At 50.4% G+C, this 20,534-nt stretch overlaps 3 protein-coding genes across 5 annotated transcripts in view; 1 reads left to right on the top strand and 2 right to left on the bottom strand.

Moving 5' to 3' along the window:
* Positions 1 to 653, top strand: part of LOC147016402 (tyrosine-protein phosphatase non-receptor type 11-like) — an 84,114-nt gene extending 83,461 nt beyond the window's left edge. For all 3 annotated transcript variants that reach the window (XM_085845022.1, XM_085845023.1, XM_085845021.1), the window contains one exon: positions 335 to 653. In XM_085845022.1, coding sequence (XP_085701148.1) covers positions 335 to 410 — 76 coding nt within the window. In that variant the 3' untranslated portion in view covers positions 411 to 653. The remainder of the gene's footprint in view (positions 1 to 334) is intronic.
* On the bottom strand, positions 642 to 18,581 carry EMG1 (EMG1 N1-specific pseudouridine methyltransferase). Its single transcript, XM_085845031.1, has 6 exons — positions 18,316 to 18,581; positions 6,205 to 6,306; positions 5,961 to 6,102; positions 5,757 to 5,815; positions 5,375 to 5,527; positions 642 to 985 (listed from the first exon to the last, which is right to left on the bottom strand). Exons 1-6 carry the CDS (start codon positions 18,511 to 18,513, stop codon positions 872 to 874), a joined length of 768 nt encoding a protein of 255 aa, XP_085701157.1. The 5' UTR covers positions 18,514 to 18,581; the 3' UTR covers positions 642 to 871.
* Positions 9,433 to 18,307, bottom strand: LOC147016404 (uncharacterized). Its single transcript, XM_085845030.1, has 2 exons — positions 11,779 to 18,307; positions 9,433 to 11,730 (listed from the first exon to the last, which is right to left on the bottom strand). The coding sequence occupies exon 1, from the start codon at positions 15,638 to 15,640 to the stop codon at positions 14,306 to 14,308; it is 1,335 nt and encodes a 444-aa protein (XP_085701156.1). The 5' UTR covers positions 15,641 to 18,307; the 3' UTR covers positions 9,433 to 11,730; positions 11,779 to 14,305.
* Positions 18,582 to 20,534: the final 1,953 nt, after the last annotated feature.

Below are 20,534 nucleotides of genomic sequence, written 5' to 3' on the forward strand. Positions count from 1 at the left end.
TATATGGTGCCTCGGTACAGATCACTTTGTCTCCTTTCAGAAGAAAACCCATCAAGTGGTGGTTGTTGTTGTTGTTGTTGAACATTTCTTCCTCACTACTCGTGATCTCAATCCACATGATCACCAAAGACGAAATATATATATATTTTAACTTTTGCATTCATCATCAGTTTTATTGCAATTGTGTGGTGCCAGGTTACTTTGGCCTCAGGTCAGGAAGTACAAATTTAATTCTCACTCCCACACTCCTCAAAACCCTTCCGCACCATTGGATTCCAGAATTCCACGATTCATTCTCATCCTCCACCTCCTCCTCCCCCCCCTTCCATTTCAGAAAAAACAAAGGAGAGAAGAATCAGGGGACACTGTATGAAAACGTCAACCGCAAACACAAACCATCGGGAGTTTAACAGCGTGAGCCACCGCTTGCATTGCGGGATCCAATCGCTCCTCATGCGAGCTCTTTCACAGTGACGAGGGGCTCGTCGTCGTTACCGAGTCTGCGCAAACACGTGCCGTCATCTGCTTTCCACAACGCCCAGCATGGCTCCACATTTAAACAATTTGGTTTGGACGCCATTACAGACGGGGTACCGTGACAAACCACATCCGTGTTCGTGGAACAATAAATAAAAAGAAGCTTTTATTGAAAAGTGTCAATTTATTATTTTTCATCAAACTGTTCCATCCTGTTAAATACAAACGGACGTGGCCTATTGTACGAAATCAAACTCCAGAAGGTACACTTATGAACACATCCAACCATTGGACGATCCGTAGTCGAGTTGAAGCGTAGAAAAGAAAGTCCAGATTTTCCGCACAAGTGACAAATACCAGTCTCTGGAATGTTGATGGGATTCCAGAAGATCCTTCAATGCACTCCCCACACCTCCTCAAAAGCAGAGCAGAGCTTGGTGCAGGTGAGGGCTGCAGATAGGGGGTAACTCGATAAGGACACCGTTTGCTCCGTGTAGTCGACGTTGACCTAGAAGGAAACGGTGTCAGGGTCAAAGTGGAGACATCAAAGTGATTATATCAACAGCGACCCCATCCATAGTGCTGTGAAATCCACCACTGTTCCCTCCAATTCCCAAGAGCACCACGTGACCCGAAACACCACAAAAGAATAGAAAAGCGCCGTTCGTTGAGCCGGCTGTCTCGTGTCTCTGTGGACAACTCGTATTTCGTACATGTACGCCTGAGGCTCGGTATCCTGTGTGGATCGGGTCGAGATGACCTGCAACTACTCTGTCAGTCCCTCCAGAATCCACGATCGGTGACGGGCCGTGATCTCCAATTCGACCTATTTCTTGCAAAATAAAATAAATTCTACGAATGTTTTCAATCGGAAATATTTCTCTCTGCGTTCAACTGCAATTTTCATTTCCAATGTGGTAAAAACTCATGGAAGAACGAGCATGCGGATATAGACGAGATAAGGTTATTATTGGATATGTACTGTTATAATCTATGAAAACAGGAAGTACAGTGTCCACCTTTAATAAGGACTGGAGTCTCCATATCGTTTGTCAATGGGCAAGTTAAGTGTGTAAATGTGATATACGAGGTGTGTTCAAAAAGTATCCAACCTTAATTTTTCGTGCGTAACAAATGAAGCTCGGGAGGCGTGGTTTGGTGCACGTATGTAGGCGATCCTAATTCTTATGCGTGAATATTTTCCCGCCTGCAGAAGCTGTCAGTCGCCGACAGACCGCCGATGAGTGAGGAAGTGTAAGTGAGCACCGTCGGATTTTCGTTTTTGACAAAATGACGGATCACTGTGGTCTCATCGCCAGTGATCACTGTGTTGAAGAAGTTGGGATCGCTGTTCACAGTCTCCAGCATGTCTTGTGCGATCTCCAAATGGAGTTGCTTCTGCTCGATCGTCAGCAGTTTTGGCACGAACTTCGCTGAGATTCTCCTTAAGCCCAAATCCTCAGTCACAATGGAATGAACGGATCCAATGCTGACGCCCGCCGTGTCTGCAAGTTCTCTGATCGTGAGTCGATGATCCTGCATCAGCAGGGTCCCCACTTGGTCAATAACTATCTCATTTCGGGATGTTAAGGGCCTACCAGAACGTGCTTCACTTTCCACTGATGTGCGACCATCTTCGAAGCGGTTGTACCACTCTTTTTATCTGTGTGGTGCCCATTGCTTCGTTCCCGAAGGACTGTTGAATCTTGCGGATCGTTTCCACTTGGGAATCACCAAGCTTTACACAAAATTTGATGCAGTAGCGTTGTTCAAGTTTTTCCGTCATTTTGTCAAAAACGAAAATCCGACGGCGCTCACTTACACTTCCTCACTCATCGGCGGTCTGTCGGCGACTGACAGCTTCTGCAGGCGGGAAAATATTCACGCATACAAATTAGGATCGCCTGCATACGTGCACCAAACCACGCCTCCCTAGCTTCATTTGTTTACGCACGAAAAATTAAGGTTGGATACTTTTTGAACACACCTCGTGTATATATATATATATATATATCAGGGTGGATCGACTCGCTACGCTCTCCTCACCACATGTCGTTAGAGGCACAGGCTTGTTTTAACAGAGGATAACGACTGTAACAGAGGCCAAGGTGGCCAAGTAGTTTTGTCATGATTTACACTAAACATGAGGCAAAAAAATTTTTGGACAAATTTATTTGTAAAATTGGTGATATTGTATTTATTTGTAATATACAAAGGTCCAAGTGGTCTAAAGCTCAAAACGGTCAAGGGTCGAAGCTGTCTAATGGGTCTGAGGAGTCTAAATAGAGGGTGAAGGGATCTATAGGTGTCAAAAGTATTGAAAGGGTCTTAAGGGTAAAAGGGATCTTAACGGTTTTAAAGGGTCTTTAAGGTCCTTAGTGATTTTTCTGTGGTATTTTGGGTCATCAGGGTCTTCAAAGGTCAAAGGGGTCACGGTAGTTCAAAGGGTTGAAAGGTACATTCCAATCGTACGTTCATAATTAATAGACGTTTCTGTAGTCAGGGTGCAACTGACGTTTAAACAGTCCGTAATTGATGGACTTTAGTCACACGACTTCCTAGACGTACCATGTTTTTTGTTGATATATATATACACATATACATATACCTCCGAGCAAATACCACCCATTGCTTCACTGATGGGGATATTAAAGGGGGGAGGAAGAAAGAGGAGGGAGGACAGGCAGAGGGGAAGGAAAGCGAGGAGAGGGTGAAGAAGGGGGGATGGGGGTGGGGAGAGCAACACCTCACCAACGTTGTTATACATTGTGGGAGGGAGGGGTCTGAGGAGGGGGGAGAAAGAGAGAGAGAAGAAGAGAGATGTGTGGGAGAGTGCTGCATTTTATTGGGAGGGGAGGAAGTGAGGAGGGGACAGAGAGAAAGGGAGGGGGGGAGATCCTGGAAACTGAAGAATGCCAAAGTTGTACCAGTGATAGTTGGAGCTACAGGAATGATGACGAAGAACCTCAGAGATGTTAAAAACCATCCCTGTGAATATCACGACAAACAAACTACAGTTGAAAGCTGTTAGGGTTCAGTAACGATCCTGAAGAGAGCCCTCGGCACAAAACTTTGAGAACAGAAAACTTCACAGCTTGGTCCATGAATCGTGACCCATTACCGAAATTGAGGTGGATACTTTGAGCCCACCCTGGGAGGACTCCATTCCACATTCTGAAACTCACATATGTAGATTCAATCAATGACATACACACACGTTCATGCCGTCTGTTCCACCCTGAAACATGCAAGCGCGACTCGGTGAGAAGAAAATATCCCGTAAAAGTTGCTTCAAATTAATCCAAACCGACAGGGAAATAAAAAAAATTTCCAAACAAAAAAACATTGAACCCAAGCGATAGGCAACAGACCACTGCCTCGATCACTACTGAAAAAAAACTATTGCTGGAAAGAAATATGTAACCTCCCATTTTTGAGCTCTTTCATCCAGCACAAGAATAAAAGGTTTCTTTTTTTTTCATGTCACGGTATTTTAGCACGAGCTTCTGCTCGTATATACATGCTATAGACGATGGGCCGAGTTAAGCTTTTGTGTTCGTTCACGCTCTTCACCATGATTGATCTTTAACATTTGAGATCATAGGACATCCTTAACATTTGAGCCTTCCCCTCTTGCAAAAGTGGCACTCTCGAGTAAATTTTCCTCAAAGATTTGGTTGGGGCGACAAGATCTGGGGGAGAGTTGAGGTTCCCCACGCACAATGACAATAAATTTGCCCCCAGACCAATTTGCCCCATTCAATTTTCAATCAAATATTCACCCCCCTCCTGCCCTCCTCCCCACCACCTGACCCCCAAGTCGATCTTTAATTGTGGACACATGAATGTCAACACGTTTTCCCTGCCTTGATGAAAATCGGAATGTTTGCTCGTCGTTTGCTCTTTCTCTGCCATATCCTCACGCCGACGAGTTGGTGGTACCTCTTCCATGCTGTGTACCTATGCACCTGTTCGATGCCCCTTTTTTGTTTGCAAACCCAATTATGCCACCTTTTTGTCTCGGAATCCATGTTTGCTCTCTTGTGAGGTCACAGGCAGCTTGTGCAAAAGAATTTGCACTTCAATGCACAACAGCGTCACCTTTCATGCGATGCTGATGTACTCCTGCGTGACTCTTTGGTCGTTCCAACATGTCAAGCCAATAGGCAGGTACCTCACATAATTATTGATGATGGCGACAGTTGAACACCCACAAGGCAGTATTTCTCTTACATTGGAGAGATGAAACTCCCAATTGCCTTCTCGTGGGACGCTCTGGAGTCCAGGCCTTCCATTTCTCAGCAAATTCAATGATTTGAGACCAGCTTTGGTCTGAAAGCACAGACACTACCTTTGGCTCCTGGATCAGTGTGAAATGAATTTATAAAGGTGATTTTAATTTTTTGACTGCCGTCGCCGTCTTTAGAATCTGCCATGTTGGACAACATGGTGAGCTCCATCAAACGAGAGCGCCGATTGAAGGAGCTCACATAACAAAGCGTCTCCAATTGGTCTGATGGGGGGGGCGGGGGGGGAGGCTCTGCCGCATCTGTTTTTTAAAATCTCGGGAGCAGGAATGCATTTTTCCTCGAAACGTTTGCAAAAACACCATTTATTGAAGAGAGAACATCAATTTTGTTGTCAACAACAATAATTTTGGCATAGTTGTAATCTTTGGATTCCTGATCTCACTGGTGACGTGCACTCGTCTCACTTTCCACACAGATTGTGGTACAATGTCCCATGGTCTTTACTCTTCCTCATTCTTCCTCCTCCGTCACCACGCAACCTTTGATTTGTAATTTTATTTCTCCAGTTAATCCATCACAAACATTCCAGCAGCCACTTTGACGATCAAAGTACCCGCCGTGAGACCATGCTTTCGAGTCGAACTTACCGAGCCGTGAGCGAAGGCTCCCACGACCACGGCAATCGGTCGGTCATCGTTGGCGAGGGTCCGGGGATGAACCGGCTCCCCATCGGCGTGGAAAGACGTGGCTACTTTAATGCAGCCGGGCGGCAGGTGAGAGGTGACTGGGTTTTTGATAACCTATGAAGGGTCGAGTATCACAAGCATGCATCAATGAATCGGCACACCAACAGGAATTGTGGGGTAAGGGAGAGCAATTGGGGGGAGCGGGGGGGGGGGATGGGCGGGTAGGTAGGGAAGGGAAGTTTACATCGAATAAATCTCAACAAAACAGTTGGGAATTGGTTAATTGACATGAGTCTGGCAATTTAAGATGATCAGTGCAAAAGGGACATCACCTATTCCTTACCTTCAGAAGTTTCTGTTTTCCATCAGCATTTCGTACGTTCAGCTTGTGGAGAAGTTGGACTGAGGGAGGGCAAAGTTAGGGAATCGTGAAGATTTTTATTATTAAAATGTTAATAAATAACGCGGCTAACACGGGGCGCTAAGATTCGCCTTTAGAATCGTCTCGGATTCCATCGGAAATGAGCGACGGTGCAGAAGGAATTACCCATGAGGCCAGAGAACCGCTCAAACGTGCGTGGGATGCGAGTCTGAGGTGCAATGGCCACCAATGCGTTGCGCTGGGTATGCACAAACACCTGCAACATCCCCGCGCGGTTCAACGGGCTGTCTTGCAGCATTAGCAGGCACTGGGGTTGGGTCGGACAAAAGAATCATTTTTGATTTTGCTGATGGCGATGTCTACTGCGACCGATGGCTGTGTTGTGCGAATTTGTGTTGTGTCAGAGCACCTGATGGGTGATGTCAGGTCTCGCCATGCCGGGGTCACGACCTGCTTTGGCGAGCGTGCCCCGGTGCCGGTCACAGTTCAGTAGTTCAAAAGTCTTGCCTTGCTGCAGGAGACAGAGATGCCAGCGGATAATGATGAAAAAATATTTTAAAGGAAAATCAACGCCACAAATGTACGTGCGTGCACACAATCGCAACCCGCAAACATCACCATGTGTCAGGTTGAACGACACATGGAACACAGATTTTTTTCGCGAATACGATTGAATTGTGCCAGATTGAATGACAATTGACCAATTTGTGATCAAAAATTGTTAAAGGATCATTCTCGGCCAATGACAAAGTAATGAAGAACGTCACGAGAAGAAAAATAAATGGACGCAAGCTGTAAGATACTGTACAAGCTACTTGGTGTCTCTTGTCTGTGGGGATCGAAGATCAACAAACAACCGGACTCGTCCAAAAATAAAGGCAACTGGTCCAGGTCCACGTGTATGCAACCAATGGCGCCAAGTGATGACCCGACCAGAGGGATTGCTAAACAAACATCATCGAACCAGTATGGTTCTCGGGAATATCACTCACCTTTCTTTCAAAGTTGAAATTGGAACTTGTTGGATAAGTGGCGTTTTTAAAATACAAAGTCGAGGCTCATGAAAGAGCACAGGGACAGAGGTAAGAAGGAAATGCAAAGAAAATCAAGACCAGAGGCGAGGCAAAAGAAAACGGAGGCCATAGACCTGTCTACAATGAAGCACCAGGCTCTGTGGTTGGCGAGAACATCCAATGTCATCGATAGCTTTGGATGCCATAACGTCTGAGATTGATAGATTGGAAGTGGGGGCAGCAGACCATCTGGCAAAGCATTTCTCAAATGGGCAACAGACAAAGGCGTTGCAGGCTTATAAATTCAGATTCGCTGAAGAAAGGACTTGGCATGACGGAGGATGCCTCGTCTGAGGCTGGATTTTGGAGGGAGAGATGAGATAGTTCAGTTGAGTGATATGTGCTGAGGGAGGTCAGCTAGCCAGGAAAGAAGGTGGCCTTGTATTCCACAGGTAGATAGCTTGGATGCCAGATTCTATTGAATGCCTGATATATGTCCAGAGAGATAGCCCAGGTTTCTTGCTTGAGGTCCAGGACCTCCATCCCTTGTTGAAAGAGAAGCAGTGGCATATTTGCCGGTGAGTGGCTGCGACAGAATCAAAGATGGAGGGGTCGAAAGGAAGAGATGTGGGGACTACAGGCATGTTGGTGGTTGATAGTACTGCTCATATACTCTCTGCCTGTGGGGTTCAGTTTGGGAATTTTGAGCTCAGCAACTTGCAAGCGTACGTCGCGGCCAAGGTGGAGAGGGGAGCGGTTAAAAGCACGAAGAAAAGCAACTGCGGAAAAATGTGACGGCAAAAGGGTTCAAGTTTTGGGAGAAGGCCAAGAAAGGAACTAGGGAAGAGAAGATGGGGGTGAGAGAATTTCACCACATCCTTATACCAATACCATAGAGGGTAAAGAGGGGGGGGGGTGGGGGAGCAGTTTATCAAGTTTCTCATTGTTGCAGTTTGTAAATAGCTAAAAGGAACCATTATTGTGTTTTACCAGCTTTTCCATAACTATCCTTAATGTCTGTCTTTCTACAAGATATATCCATGTTATGATCAATTGTTTATTTTAAAACGCTTTAGATCATTGAACACTCAAGTTGCGATAAACTACACTCCCCTTCAAAAACGGACATTGTTATTGTTACGGACATGTTTTATTCCACAAACACCAAAGCTCCGAACCTCCGCAGCTCCTCCTGTTACACGCGTTCTTCCCTAACCGTTACCTGGATAAATTCCCAAGATCCAGGCTTACTGCACATGTCCTCTTTTGTCCCGTTTGTGGAACCGCCATCCTGGGAATGTTTAATCCCTCTTCCCTGCTCGGCTTCAAGTAGGTAGTGCACCATCATCTTATGTCCCCTCCTCTCCCCCAAACCCTCCTCCTGATCCTTACCGGCAATCATTTATATCCCCTATTAACTCTACCTCACCCAATTCTCCTTACTTCCTCCCTCTTTAACTCTCTCTCTGTCTCTGTCTCACCCTCCTCTCTCCTCTTCCTGTTTCTTCAATCCACTGCTTATCATGTCCAACAGTTACTCTGTTGCACTAATGTCATTTCGTAACCTCACTCTTCCAAGAGACTCAATCTTGTGAATAGATTTTTACAGGTCAGGTCAGGTATGGGAACATGCGCCGGAGCAGCGCGTCGCTGCGTCCACTTTCCGTCGGTTTATTTTTTCCAGATCCGAGAAATCTTTACAACGCGCGTGCAAAACGAAGATCGAAGTTAAGGAAGTGGTTCACCTTGTCTGTCTGGCTGTCTGTCTGTCTGTCTCTACAGACATCAGTTAATGGTTGAGGAACAATTTAATTTTAATTGAAAGTTTTAGTTTGAACACGAATCGGAAAACAAACCTGCAGCTTGACATTACTTTGGCTCTGAATTTGTCCCGATTGCACGTGCGCAGAGAGGAGACACACTTTTATTACTTGGCAAAAATAAATTCACCAAGTATGCTGGTCTGTACTGTTTGTTTGTCACACGATTTTTGGCCACAGTTTTCAAGCAATCGTGTGTGTGTTTACGTGTGTGTGTGTGTGTGTGCGCGAGTTTACGTGTGTGTGTGAGTTTACATGTGTGTGTTTACGTGTGTGAGTTCACATGTGTGTGTGAGTTTACATGTGTGTGTTTACGTGTGTGTACGTGTGTGTGTGTGTGTGTGTGAGTTTACGTGTGCATATGTGTGTTTACGTGTAAGTGTGTGTACATATATATATATATATATATATATATATATATATATATATATATATATATATCTGTGTGTGTGTACATATATATATATATATATCGGTGTGTACGTGTGTGTGTGTGTGTGTGTGTGTGTGTGTGTGTGTGTGTGTGTGTGTGTGTGTGTGTGTGTGTGTGTGTGTGTGTCTGTGTGTGTGTGTGTATACATATATATATATATATATATATATATATATATATATATATATATATATATATATATAGTTACGGATTCGCGCCCGCCGGCGTGCTGACGGCCACGTAACTCGAATCGCGGCACGTCGCCCACCGGACGGACAATCCAGTCGTGACCCTCTCGGACTAATGCCGGGAACCAGTCACGGGTGGACCTTTCGGTCTCACCGCGATCGAGCCAATCGGCCCCCGCGTGGGATAGGGTTGCTCGCCAAATTCGACCTACCTAAGTACCCACACGGAGGGTAGACCGGGCGATCGCACCTCGCCGCAGGTCGACTTCGGACACGGGCCACTTAAGCGACCCGTTCCGTACTATCGGGATAACCGAGCGGTGTTATCGTCGGCCTCGACGGTTCGATTAATTATCGGGCGTATTCAGCCCACTACCAACCCTTTACGTGAAGCAAGATGAGGATTCAATGAGAGAAATGACGAAGCGAAGCGGGAAAGCAGTTCAACATAAAGCACATTTATTCGCGATGAACGGAAAGCACACATATACAATTCCACCAAAAGCACATAGAAGGAAAAGAAACACAATGCAATTTTACACAAAAAGCAAATGTAAAAGCGAAGACACAATGCAGAGCTAATACCGACTACCGAGCACACAGCAACACTTATACAATTCTACTTCACAGACGGCGCCGACAACACATACCCAAAACCAAGAAAAAGAACACCCTCAAGGATGAGGCGGGCCTGAGGCCGAGACCGGGTCGGGCCTACCCGTCCGATGATGAGGCGCGAAGTGGCGATGGTGCCCCAACTCCGCGGGCCTCGCGGACAGTGTCTGGTAGGGGGTGGGAAAAGGGGCCCCCTTGGTCGCACTATCTCAGCGCGGGGGGGGGAAACAGGAGGGGGTTGCTGATGCTCGGGGAAAGGAGGATTTTTACTCTGTCTCGAGTCCCGCGACGAGCGTCTCCACCTCGACCAGGTCGCGCCGTCGGCCTCCCTGGTGTGCAGCTCCCGGCATGACGCGAGCACCCCCTCGTCTGCCTTCGCCGCCTCTCCACAGCTCCGTCCTCTTCGCTCCGACTCCAACGCACACGACGACGACGACCAACGACCAACCAACGACCAACCCTTTTCTGACGAACGCAACCGCGTATATAAGCCCCGTGGCTTCGCCTTTGACCCCCTGCCTTCGACCTTTCACCTCGCTCCCCATTGGCCCGAGAAAAAGTGGGCGTGAAGGCTTTTTGATCCATGAATTTGCATATAGCGACCGCCCTCCAACGCCCTGGAGGCGGGGCCAAATCGCCCCTCGCTCACCGATTGGACGGAACAAAAGTGGGCGTGTGTCGTTTTTGATCCGTTTTTGGAGCGGAAAATCCGTGGTTTTGCACACGCTGTTCGGCGCGCGCCCTGCACGAGTCCAATACCGGTACCCACAAGCGGCGCAAGAACGGTGGCGATGCGACGGTTGCGAGGTGTGACGGGAAAGGTCGTGGCTGTTGTGGTGAAGCGGCGCCGCAGTGGGTGGTTGATGTTGTGATGACTGTTGAGACGCGGTTGGTGGTGGTAATAATGGCGGTTGGTCCAAAATAAAGATAGTAAAAGAAAAACGGCTATCCTGAAGAGTCGCAGCACGCATGAATGATATGTATTCCCACTAGACAACGGGTTTGGGCCTAACTACACATATACTTTCCGAGATATCTCACCTAAGGGACCTGAATGGTGGTTTGCGAATTTGGTCAACCACAACACTACCCCCTCCCCTTTTTACAGACTCGTCCCGAGTCGTCAAATTTTCGTGTGCCATCATGTGTAGTTTTCCCCTAGTACATTTTACCTACGGATCCCTGAGTGCGACATTCATGGTATTCGTGTCCCCAAAATAAATAACCTGAGGGCTGCGTAACTACCTAAACAAACTCACTCACACGGACGACTTAAATAAAATTTCCGGCGCTAGGACAGACATGCCGGGGGCGCACTCATATTTACAGTACATCTTAACCTTAACTTACAAATTTTACACTAAACCATGGCCCAGGATCAATGAACTCTGCAAAAGAAAAGCAGTTAACAGGGAGCCAGGCTGCTCGCATGCAGTCTCTGGCTCAAAACAATGCAGGTGACAGGGAACGTGGCTGGCTGCTCACACGCAGTCCAAGGCCTTCCCTTTTGAACTGAACGCAGTGAACCACAACGGTGCATGGGCTGCACAAACGTAGTCTCCGTGCCAGCTCAAGTGGCACACGCAATGAACACAACAAATGGATGGATGGACACAAACACGGTGCACGGGCCGCCACTGCAGGCCCGTGTTGTAGCTGCCAACAGGGCAGTTCTTGCAGCTTGCAAACTGTTGCCTTGATCCTGGCGCACATGGCAATGAACAGAGGGGGGCAAAGCAAAAATTGAACGGGGCTGGTGAACATGGGCAGTGGGCATGGCATGGCAAAGGCAGCAGGCAAACACAGCCCGCAGAAGAAGGCCGCTGCAGGCAAACACAGCCGGCAGATGAACTGGCCGGCACAGGCCTTGAAGAAAAAACAGCCAGCCGGCAGATGAAGTGGGCCGGCACAGACCTTGCAGCAAAACAACAGCTGCCGATGAAGTTGGCCGGCACAGGCCTTGAAGAAAAACAGCCAGCCGGCTGAAGTGGCCGGCACAGGCCTTGAAGCAAAACACGGCCAGCCGATGAAGTGGCCAGCCTTTGCCGTTCCGTGGAGGTTGGTGGAGGGAGTGCGGTGGTGCTGGCCACTTGGAAGGCGGGCTCGGACCTAGCTACCTGTCTCCCTCCCACCTATCGCCTTTGCCTGTCACTGTACATACCCACTCCCTTAATTTGTCAAACCCCAATTTAGCCCCAACCTAATTTTTTTTTTTTTAACTCCCCACTATAAATCGTCCCCTAACCCCCTGTACTGTCCTTGTTCGGCTAACCTGTCCTGTCACCTAGCCTACTCCCAACCCCTACGTTCCCTTCCCGGAGGGGAATAAGGGAGAGCTAACGTCCTGTGCCGAGGCCAAAGTAAAGCCTCAGGATGGCCTCCCCAGAGTTCGGCGATCTAACCCAAAGTGGGTCCAGCGGCCCACAACGAGAGCGAGGGGATGGATGGTGCGGAGGGGTACATCTCCTAATCTACCCTAACCATTTAACTGTTAAACTACCCCGGGGCTTTCAACAAGCGCCTCTCGCTTAAACTATTGGTTCTAACAACCCAGATTCCCGTCGCCTGTGTTGGTGTCCCCACAATTTCGGGCCTCGCCCCCCAATTTTCTCTCTGTGCCCTCACACGGTCTCATGGCTGGGACACGTGGCCCCCTTTGGCAGGCACGACCCTCTGCCGAATCTCCCGCTATGGCACCCCCGGGTACTACACTGCCTCCGAGCCTACCAGCTCCCTAACACCGGGGAGTGCCCCCCATGGCACCTCCCCTGAAACGCACACGTGGCAGGCTGGCTTCCCAGGCCCCTTTCCGAGGGTCACCCGTGCCCACAACACTGCCCACGCGGCTAATGGCGCCCCGGGCCCCCGCACCAAGCAGGCGCACCCGTGCCCACTACGCTATCCCGGCCCCCAATGGGCCCTTGGCCTACCACGGCCGACTAGCCTGGTGCCCGGGGTACCCACTCAGCGATACTCACCTTTCGCAGCCACGCTCCCAAGCCCGTCAACAGGGCTCCTGCACCCCTCCAAATGGGTCTCGAGCCTACTTTCCCACCAACAACAAAACGACCTCCATTTTTCAATTTGACTAACCCCCTAACTCACTTTATACTGACCCCGGGGTCCCTTGGGCGGGAGTCACTCCTCCCCCCAATCACTCATCGCACCATGCATTCCCCATTCACTCCACACACACAGACCCGCTGGCCTCACTCACTCATCATGTACTCACCTCACAACTTTTCAACACACACACCGCTGAACTCTGCCATCCTTCTAACTACATCCCCTAACTAACTCGTGCTCCCACGTTGTCCCTTAAACTACAGCACATTCCATTTAACACTACGTAGCTAAGCCACGTCCCCTCTACACATTCACAAGTCTGTCACTGTCTCCTAATCTCTTTAATCAATTTCCCCACCTAAATCTGGCTACAATCCCTCTAACTAATCCATTCCACGGACTCCATGAGGACTTACCCCTGCCCCATGAAGTCGGTCTAGCTGAGCTAACCCTTCCCCCTAACTAGTTTCCATCCTGTGCCCAGGTAAGGGGGTCTTCCACCCCTTGCCCAGGAATCCTGTGCACCCGAAAGTGAGGCTTGTTTTTTTTTTTTTTTTCCATGCGCATCACCAGCGCGGCAACTCGCGCACTTTGCACCTGCCCGTGACGTCATGCAGCTGCACGTGTTCCTCGTCCCTCCTTGGACGGTACCATCCGGCAGAGATACCCCTCCTGCCGGATTCCAACCCCACGTGCAGCCATGGCGTCACCGTGCGCATAAAAAAAACACAAGCCCCACGTCTCGAGGGGTTCCCCACGCGAACACATGTGCTTTGCCCGTTGGAGCTTAACACACACGATCGCGTGGAGAACCCGTCCGGTCCAAATCCGAAATCCTGCCTAAACTTTGTCCGTCCGCGGGATCGGCAAATCCACCGCTGGCGTTTCCGGACCGGGACTTCACTCTCGCAAGCGAGCACGTGGTGGCCTCGTGCGTTGCACAGCACGGACCTCGTGCTCACTGCTGGGTGAACCCGGCACGGTCCCCGAAACAGCTACAGCCGCTACGTGGCTTTCTTCCCTCACATGTCGCCGTCGTCGCCATTCAACACACGCGCTCCCGCGTGTTACGACGCTCACACTCCATTCCATTACATTCACACCGGGAGACGCGGCTGCGTGTTCACACATGCCGACCGACATCTCCCTCACATACCGCTCTCTCACACACACGGTCTCCCTTGCATACGGCCGTTCACTCACGCGTGCCTCACTACTCACACAAACCATACTACTTACACACACGGGGGCACTCACCCGCGGTGCCTCATCCACACTCCGTGCCTCACTCACACACGCGGGGGAACTCACCCGCGGTTCCTCATCCACACACACGGCCTCTTCCACACACGGTGCCTCATCCACACACCGTGCCTCACTCACACGCGGGGGCACTCACCCGCGGTGCCTCACTCACACACACGGCCTCACACACACGCGGGGCCTCACTCACACACCGTGCCTCACTCACACACGCGAGGGCACTCACCCGCGGTGCCTCATCCACACTGGCCGTTTCATCCACACACACGGCCTCTTCCACACACGGTGCCTCATCCACACACGGCGTGCTGGGAAGCACGTACTCCGGCACCATCGCCACCACACCACCCGCACACGGGGTCGCTTCCAGACACGGGGACGCACTCACACCTTGCACCACACACACAGGGACAACCACACTGGGGATTCGTGTCCCCACAAGGGTCTCCGGGGCCTCTATACCCCCCAAGCTTTCCGTGCACCCGTCCACAGCACTCCTCCTCTCAACCTCGCAAAGCACGACCGAACTCACCTGGTCGTGACTCGCCTCAAGGGGGCATACTCCCTCCCCTCCTTCCTGGAGGAGGCCATCCAGGTGCTCGCACTGGGTCCCCACACGCTCCGCGAGCTCACCCCCATTATCCTCCACTACCTCCGTGTGTGTGTGTGCGTCACTTACCCCGTCTTCATCGTGCAGTCTCTCCTCTATTTTTTTTGTCTCCCGTGTCTCTATACATTTATAAGTTTCTGTCGTCGTCACCTCGTGTCTCGTCTCACACGTTTTGGTCTCCCCATTTAATTTTTCCCTTTCGGTCATCGTCACTTCTTCTGTCACGACCCTCGCCCAACACGTCCCCCGAATTATTTTTTTACCCGCCTCCACCGCGGGCCTGTCAGCCGTTGCACCCCCTTCCAGCTCGTTTGCTCCCACACGTGGAGTCGCCATTCCCAGCTCCCTGGTCACGGCCTTCATGCCCGCCTGCAGGCATCGGCCCATGTTCTGCGTCTCACCCCGCAGCTCTTTCATTTCTTCCTTCATGTTTGTTTCCATTCCGTTCATTTGTTGTGTATTCGCATCCAATTTTTGTGTATTCGCATCCATCTTCGTTTTTACTTCGTCCATTTGCTTGTTCATGTTCGCATTCATCTTCGCTGTCATTTCCGCATTCATTTGTGCCAGCATGGTGAATAGCTGGGCCATGTCGGGTGCGCTTGGGTGAGCCGTTTCGGCAGGGGTCGGGGAAGGGTTTTGGTGGAGAGGGGGAGGGGAGGTGTCATACACCGCGGCCGCTGCCGCACCCATTTCGGGCTCTGGGTTCAGTTGGGCGAGTCCGTGTTCCTGCACAATCAACATTTCCTGCTCGGGGATTCCATCCTGGACCATGGATTCTACACATTCTACATCCATTTCTAATACCCCCGGCTCCCGCTCGCCTTGAGACGCCATCTTGCTTCTCGTGAAGGGTTAATTTGAATCGCTCGTAATTTGGAGGGAATCGGGGGTCGCTTCTCTCACCCCTGGACCGATTCCCGTGAATTTAGCCGGAGACAGGAGAGCCCGTTTTCCCGTTCTCCGTTACCAGTGCCGTGAGGAGGGCGATGGGTTTGTATCGCACGACCTGACACCAGTGTTACGGATTCGCGCCCGCCGGCGTGCTGACGGCCACGTAACTCGAATCGCGGCACGTCGCCCACCGGACGGACAATCCAGTCGTGACCCTCTCGGACTAACGCCGGGAACCAGTCACGGGTGGACCTTTCGGTCTCACCGCGATCGAGCCAATCGGCCCCCGCGTGGGATAGGGTTGCTCGCCAAATTCGACCTACCTAAGTACCCACACGGAGGGTAGACCGGGCGATCGCACCTCGCCGCAGGTCGACTTCGGACACGGGCCACTTAAGCGACCCGTTCCGTACTATCGGGATAACCGAGCGGTGTTATCGTCGGCCTCGACGGTTCGATTAATTATCGGGCGTATTCAGCCCACTACCAACCCTTTACGTGAAGCAAGATGAGGATTCAATGAGAGAAATGACGAAGCGAAGCGGGAAAGCAGTTCAACATAAAGCACATTTATTCGCGATGAACGGAAAGCACACATATACAATTCCACCAAAAGCACATAGAAGGAAAAGAAACACAATGCAATTTTACACAAAAAGCAAATGTAAAAGCGAAGACACAATGCAGAGCTAATACCGACTACCGAGCACACGGCAACACTTATACAATTCTACTTCACAGACGGCGCCGACAACACATACCCAAAACCAAGAAAAAGAACACCCTCAAGGATGAGGCGGGCCTGAGGCCGAGACCGGGTCGGGCCTACCCGTCCGATGATGAGGCGCGAAGTGGCGATGGTGCCCCAACTCCGCGGGCCTCGCGGACAGTGTCTGGTAGGGGGTGGGAAAAGGGGCCCCCTTGGTCGCACTATCTCAGCGCGGGGGGGAAACAGGAGGGGGTTGCTGATGCTCGGGGAAAGGAGGATTTTTACTCTGTCTCGAGTCCCGCGACGAGCGTCTCCACCTCGACCAGGTCGCGCCGTCGGCCTCCCTGGTGTGCAGCTCCCGGCACGACGCGAGCACCCCCTCGTCTGCCTTCGCCGCCTCTCCACAGCTCCGTCCTCTTCGCTCCGACTCCAACGCACACGACGACGACGACCAACGACCAACCAACGACCAACCCTTTTCTGACGAACGCAGCCGCGTATATAAGCCCCGTGGCTTCGCCTTTGACCCCCTGCCTTCGACCTTTCACCTCGCTCCCCATTGGCCCGAGAAAAAGTGGGCGTGAATGCATTTTGATCCATGAATTTGCATATAGCGACCGCCCTCCAACGTCCTGGAGGCGGGGCCAAATCGCCCCTCGCTCACCGATTGGACGGAACAAAAGTGGGCGTGTGTCGTTTTTGATCCGTTTTTGGAGCGGAAAATCCGTGGTTTTGTACACGCTGTTCGGCGCGCGCCCTGCACGAGTCCAATACCGGTACCCACAAGCGGCGCAAGAACGGTGGCGATGCGACGGTTGCGAGGTGTGACGGGAAAGGTCGTGGCTGTTGTGGTGAAGCGGCGCCGCGGTGGGTGGTTGATGTTGTGATGACTGTTGAGACGCGGTTGGCGGTGGTAATAATGGCGGTTGGTCCAAAATAAAGATAGTAAAAGAAAAATGGCTATCCTGAAGAGTCGCAGCACGCATGAATGACATGTATTTCCACTAGACAACGGGTTTGGGCCTAACTACACATATACTTACCGAGATATCTCACCTAAGGGACCTGAATGGTGGTTTGCGAATTTGGTCAACCACAACAATATATATATATATATATATATATATATATATATATATATATATATATATATATATATATATGTGTGTGTGTGTGTGTGTGTGTGTGTGTGTGTGTGTGTGTGTGTGTGTGTGTGTGTGTGTGTGTGTGTGTGTGTGTGTGTGTGTGTGTGTGTGTGTGTGAAGGATATCTCACAAGGTTATGGACCGATTGGGATGGAACTGGGTGCACAAGTTCGTTAGGAGATGAGAACGAGCCAATTCGATTCCAGTTCAGGTCCGAATCCAGATCCGGCCCATCAGTGGGATACAAAACCGAAACCGTTCACCTGGTGGAGGTGTGCTCTCTACCGATTACCCGTTCTAGTTAATTGCCATTTTAACCATTCGACATGAAAAACAATCTTTGGATTTCAACGTGAACTTCATAGAGGTAAGATCGTTCACTCGATCCCGTCATTGAGCCCCAACGTCCCACGTTCCCCCCTTCACCGCTACCTCGAGGTCTCATCACCGACAGGTTACCTGGACTGCAGGTGTTCGGTATCCGTAACGTGTTAACGACACAATGAATGTAATCAAAGCCAATGCCCATGAACGCTTTGTTGGTCCTTTGGTCTGAATAACGACGAAGATACAAAACCAGGGTGCAGGGAATGGAATATCAAGGACAATCGGCACACACACACACACACACACACACACACACACACACACACACACACACACACACACACACACACACACACACACACACACACACACACACACACACACACACACACACACACACACACACACACACACACACACACACGTGGATATCACACCTTGACAGTCTCCAACATGGCGCCCTCGAGGATCACGATGAGGCGGCGTTCTTCACCCTTGGCCACTTTTGGCGCCTTGTTGGCCGCCGGGACATCGCTTACACCTCGAGAAGACCTTTCCGCGTTACTGGAAGTTTTCTCTTCCTCTTCCTCTTCGTCTTCCTCACGGCGAGCTGCACGCTTCTTCCGCGGCGCCATTGCAACTGTGGCTGCTGCGGTGTTGTTGTTCCGGTTTGACCATTTTGCGCCTCTGAAAAATCAAATGGAGTTCATTATAGACCGTTGATGAGTGTATCTGGAATATTCAAATTATCGTGCGAAATTAACCTGTAAATCGTGAATCGATTTTTGTAAACCACATCGAATCTGTTACACTGCCACATCGTCTCTCTGGGAGAAATCTGTTACACCGCCACATCGTCTCCATGGGAGAAATCTGTTACACCACCACATCGTCTCTCTGGGAGAAATCTGTTACACCGCCACATCTGTTACACCGCCACATCGTCTCTCTGGGAGAAATCTGTTACACCGCCACATCGTCTCTCTGGAGGAAATCTGCTACACCGCCACATCGTCTCTCTGGAGGAAATCTGCTACACCGCCACATCGTCTCTCTGGGAGAAATCTGTTACACCGCCACATCGTCTCTCTGGGAGGAAATCTGTTACACCGCCACATCGTCTCTCTGGGAGGAAATCTGTTACACCGCCACATCGTCTCCATGGGAGAAATCTGTTACACCGCCACATCGTCTCCATGGGAGAAATCTGTTACACCGCCACATCGTCTCTCTGGGAGGAAATCTGTTACACCGCCACATCGTCTCTCTGGAGGAAATCTGTTACACCGCCACATCGTCTCTCTGGAGGAAATCTGTTACACCGCCACATCGTCTCTCTGGGAAGAAATCTGTTACACCGCCACATCTGTTACACCGCCACATCGTCTCTCTGGGAGAAATCTGTTACACCGCCACATCGTCTCTCTGGAGGAAATCTGCTACACCGCCACATCGTCTCTCTGGAGGAAATCTGCTACACCGCCACATCGTCTCTCTGGGAGAAATCTGTTACACCGCCACATCGTCTCTCTGGGAGGAAATCTGTTACACCGCCACATCGTCTCTCTGGGAGGAAATCTGTTACACCGCCACATCGTCTCCATGGGAGAAATCTGTTACACCGCCACATCGTCTCCATGGGAGAAATCTGTTACACCGCCACATCGTCTCTCTGGGAGGAAATCTGTTACACCGCCACATCGTCTCTCTGGAGGAAATCTGTTACACCGCCACATCGTCTCTCTGGAGGAAATCTGTTACACCGCCACATCGTCTCTCTGGGAAGAAATCTGTTACACCGCCACATCTGTTACACCGCCACATCGTCTCTCTGGGAGAAATCTGTTACACCGCCACATCGTCTCTCTGGAGGAAATCTGCTACACCGCCACATCGTCTCTCTGGAGGAAATCTGCTACACCGCCACATCGTCTCTCTGGGAGAAATCTGTTACACCGCCACATCGTCTCTCTGGGAGGAAATCTGTTACACCGCCACATCGTCTCTCTGGGAGGAAATCTGTTACACCGCCACATCGTCTCCATGGGAGAAATCTGTTACACCGCCACATCGTCTCCATGGGAGAAATCTGTTACACCGCCACATCGTCTCTCTGGGAGGAAATCTGTTACACCGCCACATCGTCTCTCTGGAGGAAATCTGTTACACCGCCACATCGTCTCTCTGGAGGAAATCTGCGACACCGCCACATCGTCTCTCTGGGAAGAAATCTGTTACACCGCCACATCGTCTCTCTGGGAGGAAATCTGTTACACCGCCACATCGTCTCTCTGGGAGGAAATCTGCTACACCGCCACATCGTCTCTCTGGAGGAAATCTGTTACACCGCCACATCGTCTCCATGGGAGAAATTTGTTACACCGCCACATCGTCTCTCTGGAGGAAATCTGTTACACCGCCACATCGTCTCTCTGGGAGGAAATCTGCTACACCGCCACATCGTCTCCATGGGAGGAAATCTGTTACACCGCCACATCGTCTCCATGGGAGAAATTTGTTACACCGCCACATCGTCTCTCTGGAGGAAATCTGCTACACCGCCACATAATGTCCCGGGAGGGAAACACAACATCTCTCTGGGGATATCTTCAATGTTGTTTCACTCCATATCATTCTGTAATACTTCCGCCAGCGA

Source organism: Eptatretus burgeri, chromosome 11 (genome assembly GCF_056783735.1).
Source record: "Eptatretus burgeri isolate ZD-2024b chromosome 11, Ebu_testis_v1, whole genome shotgun sequence".
Classification (NCBI taxonomy): domain Eukaryota; kingdom Metazoa; phylum Chordata; class Myxini; order Myxiniformes; family Myxinidae; genus Eptatretus; species Eptatretus burgeri.

Bases quoted from the DNA above. Each gene is read 5' to 3' on its own strand.
- LOC147016404 (XM_085845030.1), bottom strand. From the start codon at position 15,640: ATGGCGTCTCAAGGCGAGCGGGAGCCGGGGGTATTAGAAATGGATGTA.
- EMG1 (XM_085845031.1), bottom strand. From the start codon at position 18,513: ATGGCGCCGCGGAAGAAGCGTGCAGCTCGCCGTGAGGAAGACGAAGAG. The intron at 6,307-18,315 runs GTGTGATATCCA...TGTCTCCTGCAG, and splicing joins CCATGTTGGAGACTGTCAAG to CAAGGCAAGACTTTTGAACT. The intron at 6,103-6,204 runs GTGCTCTGACAC...ACCCAACCCCAG, and splicing joins GACCTGACATCACCCATCAG to TGCCTGCTAATGCTGCAAGA.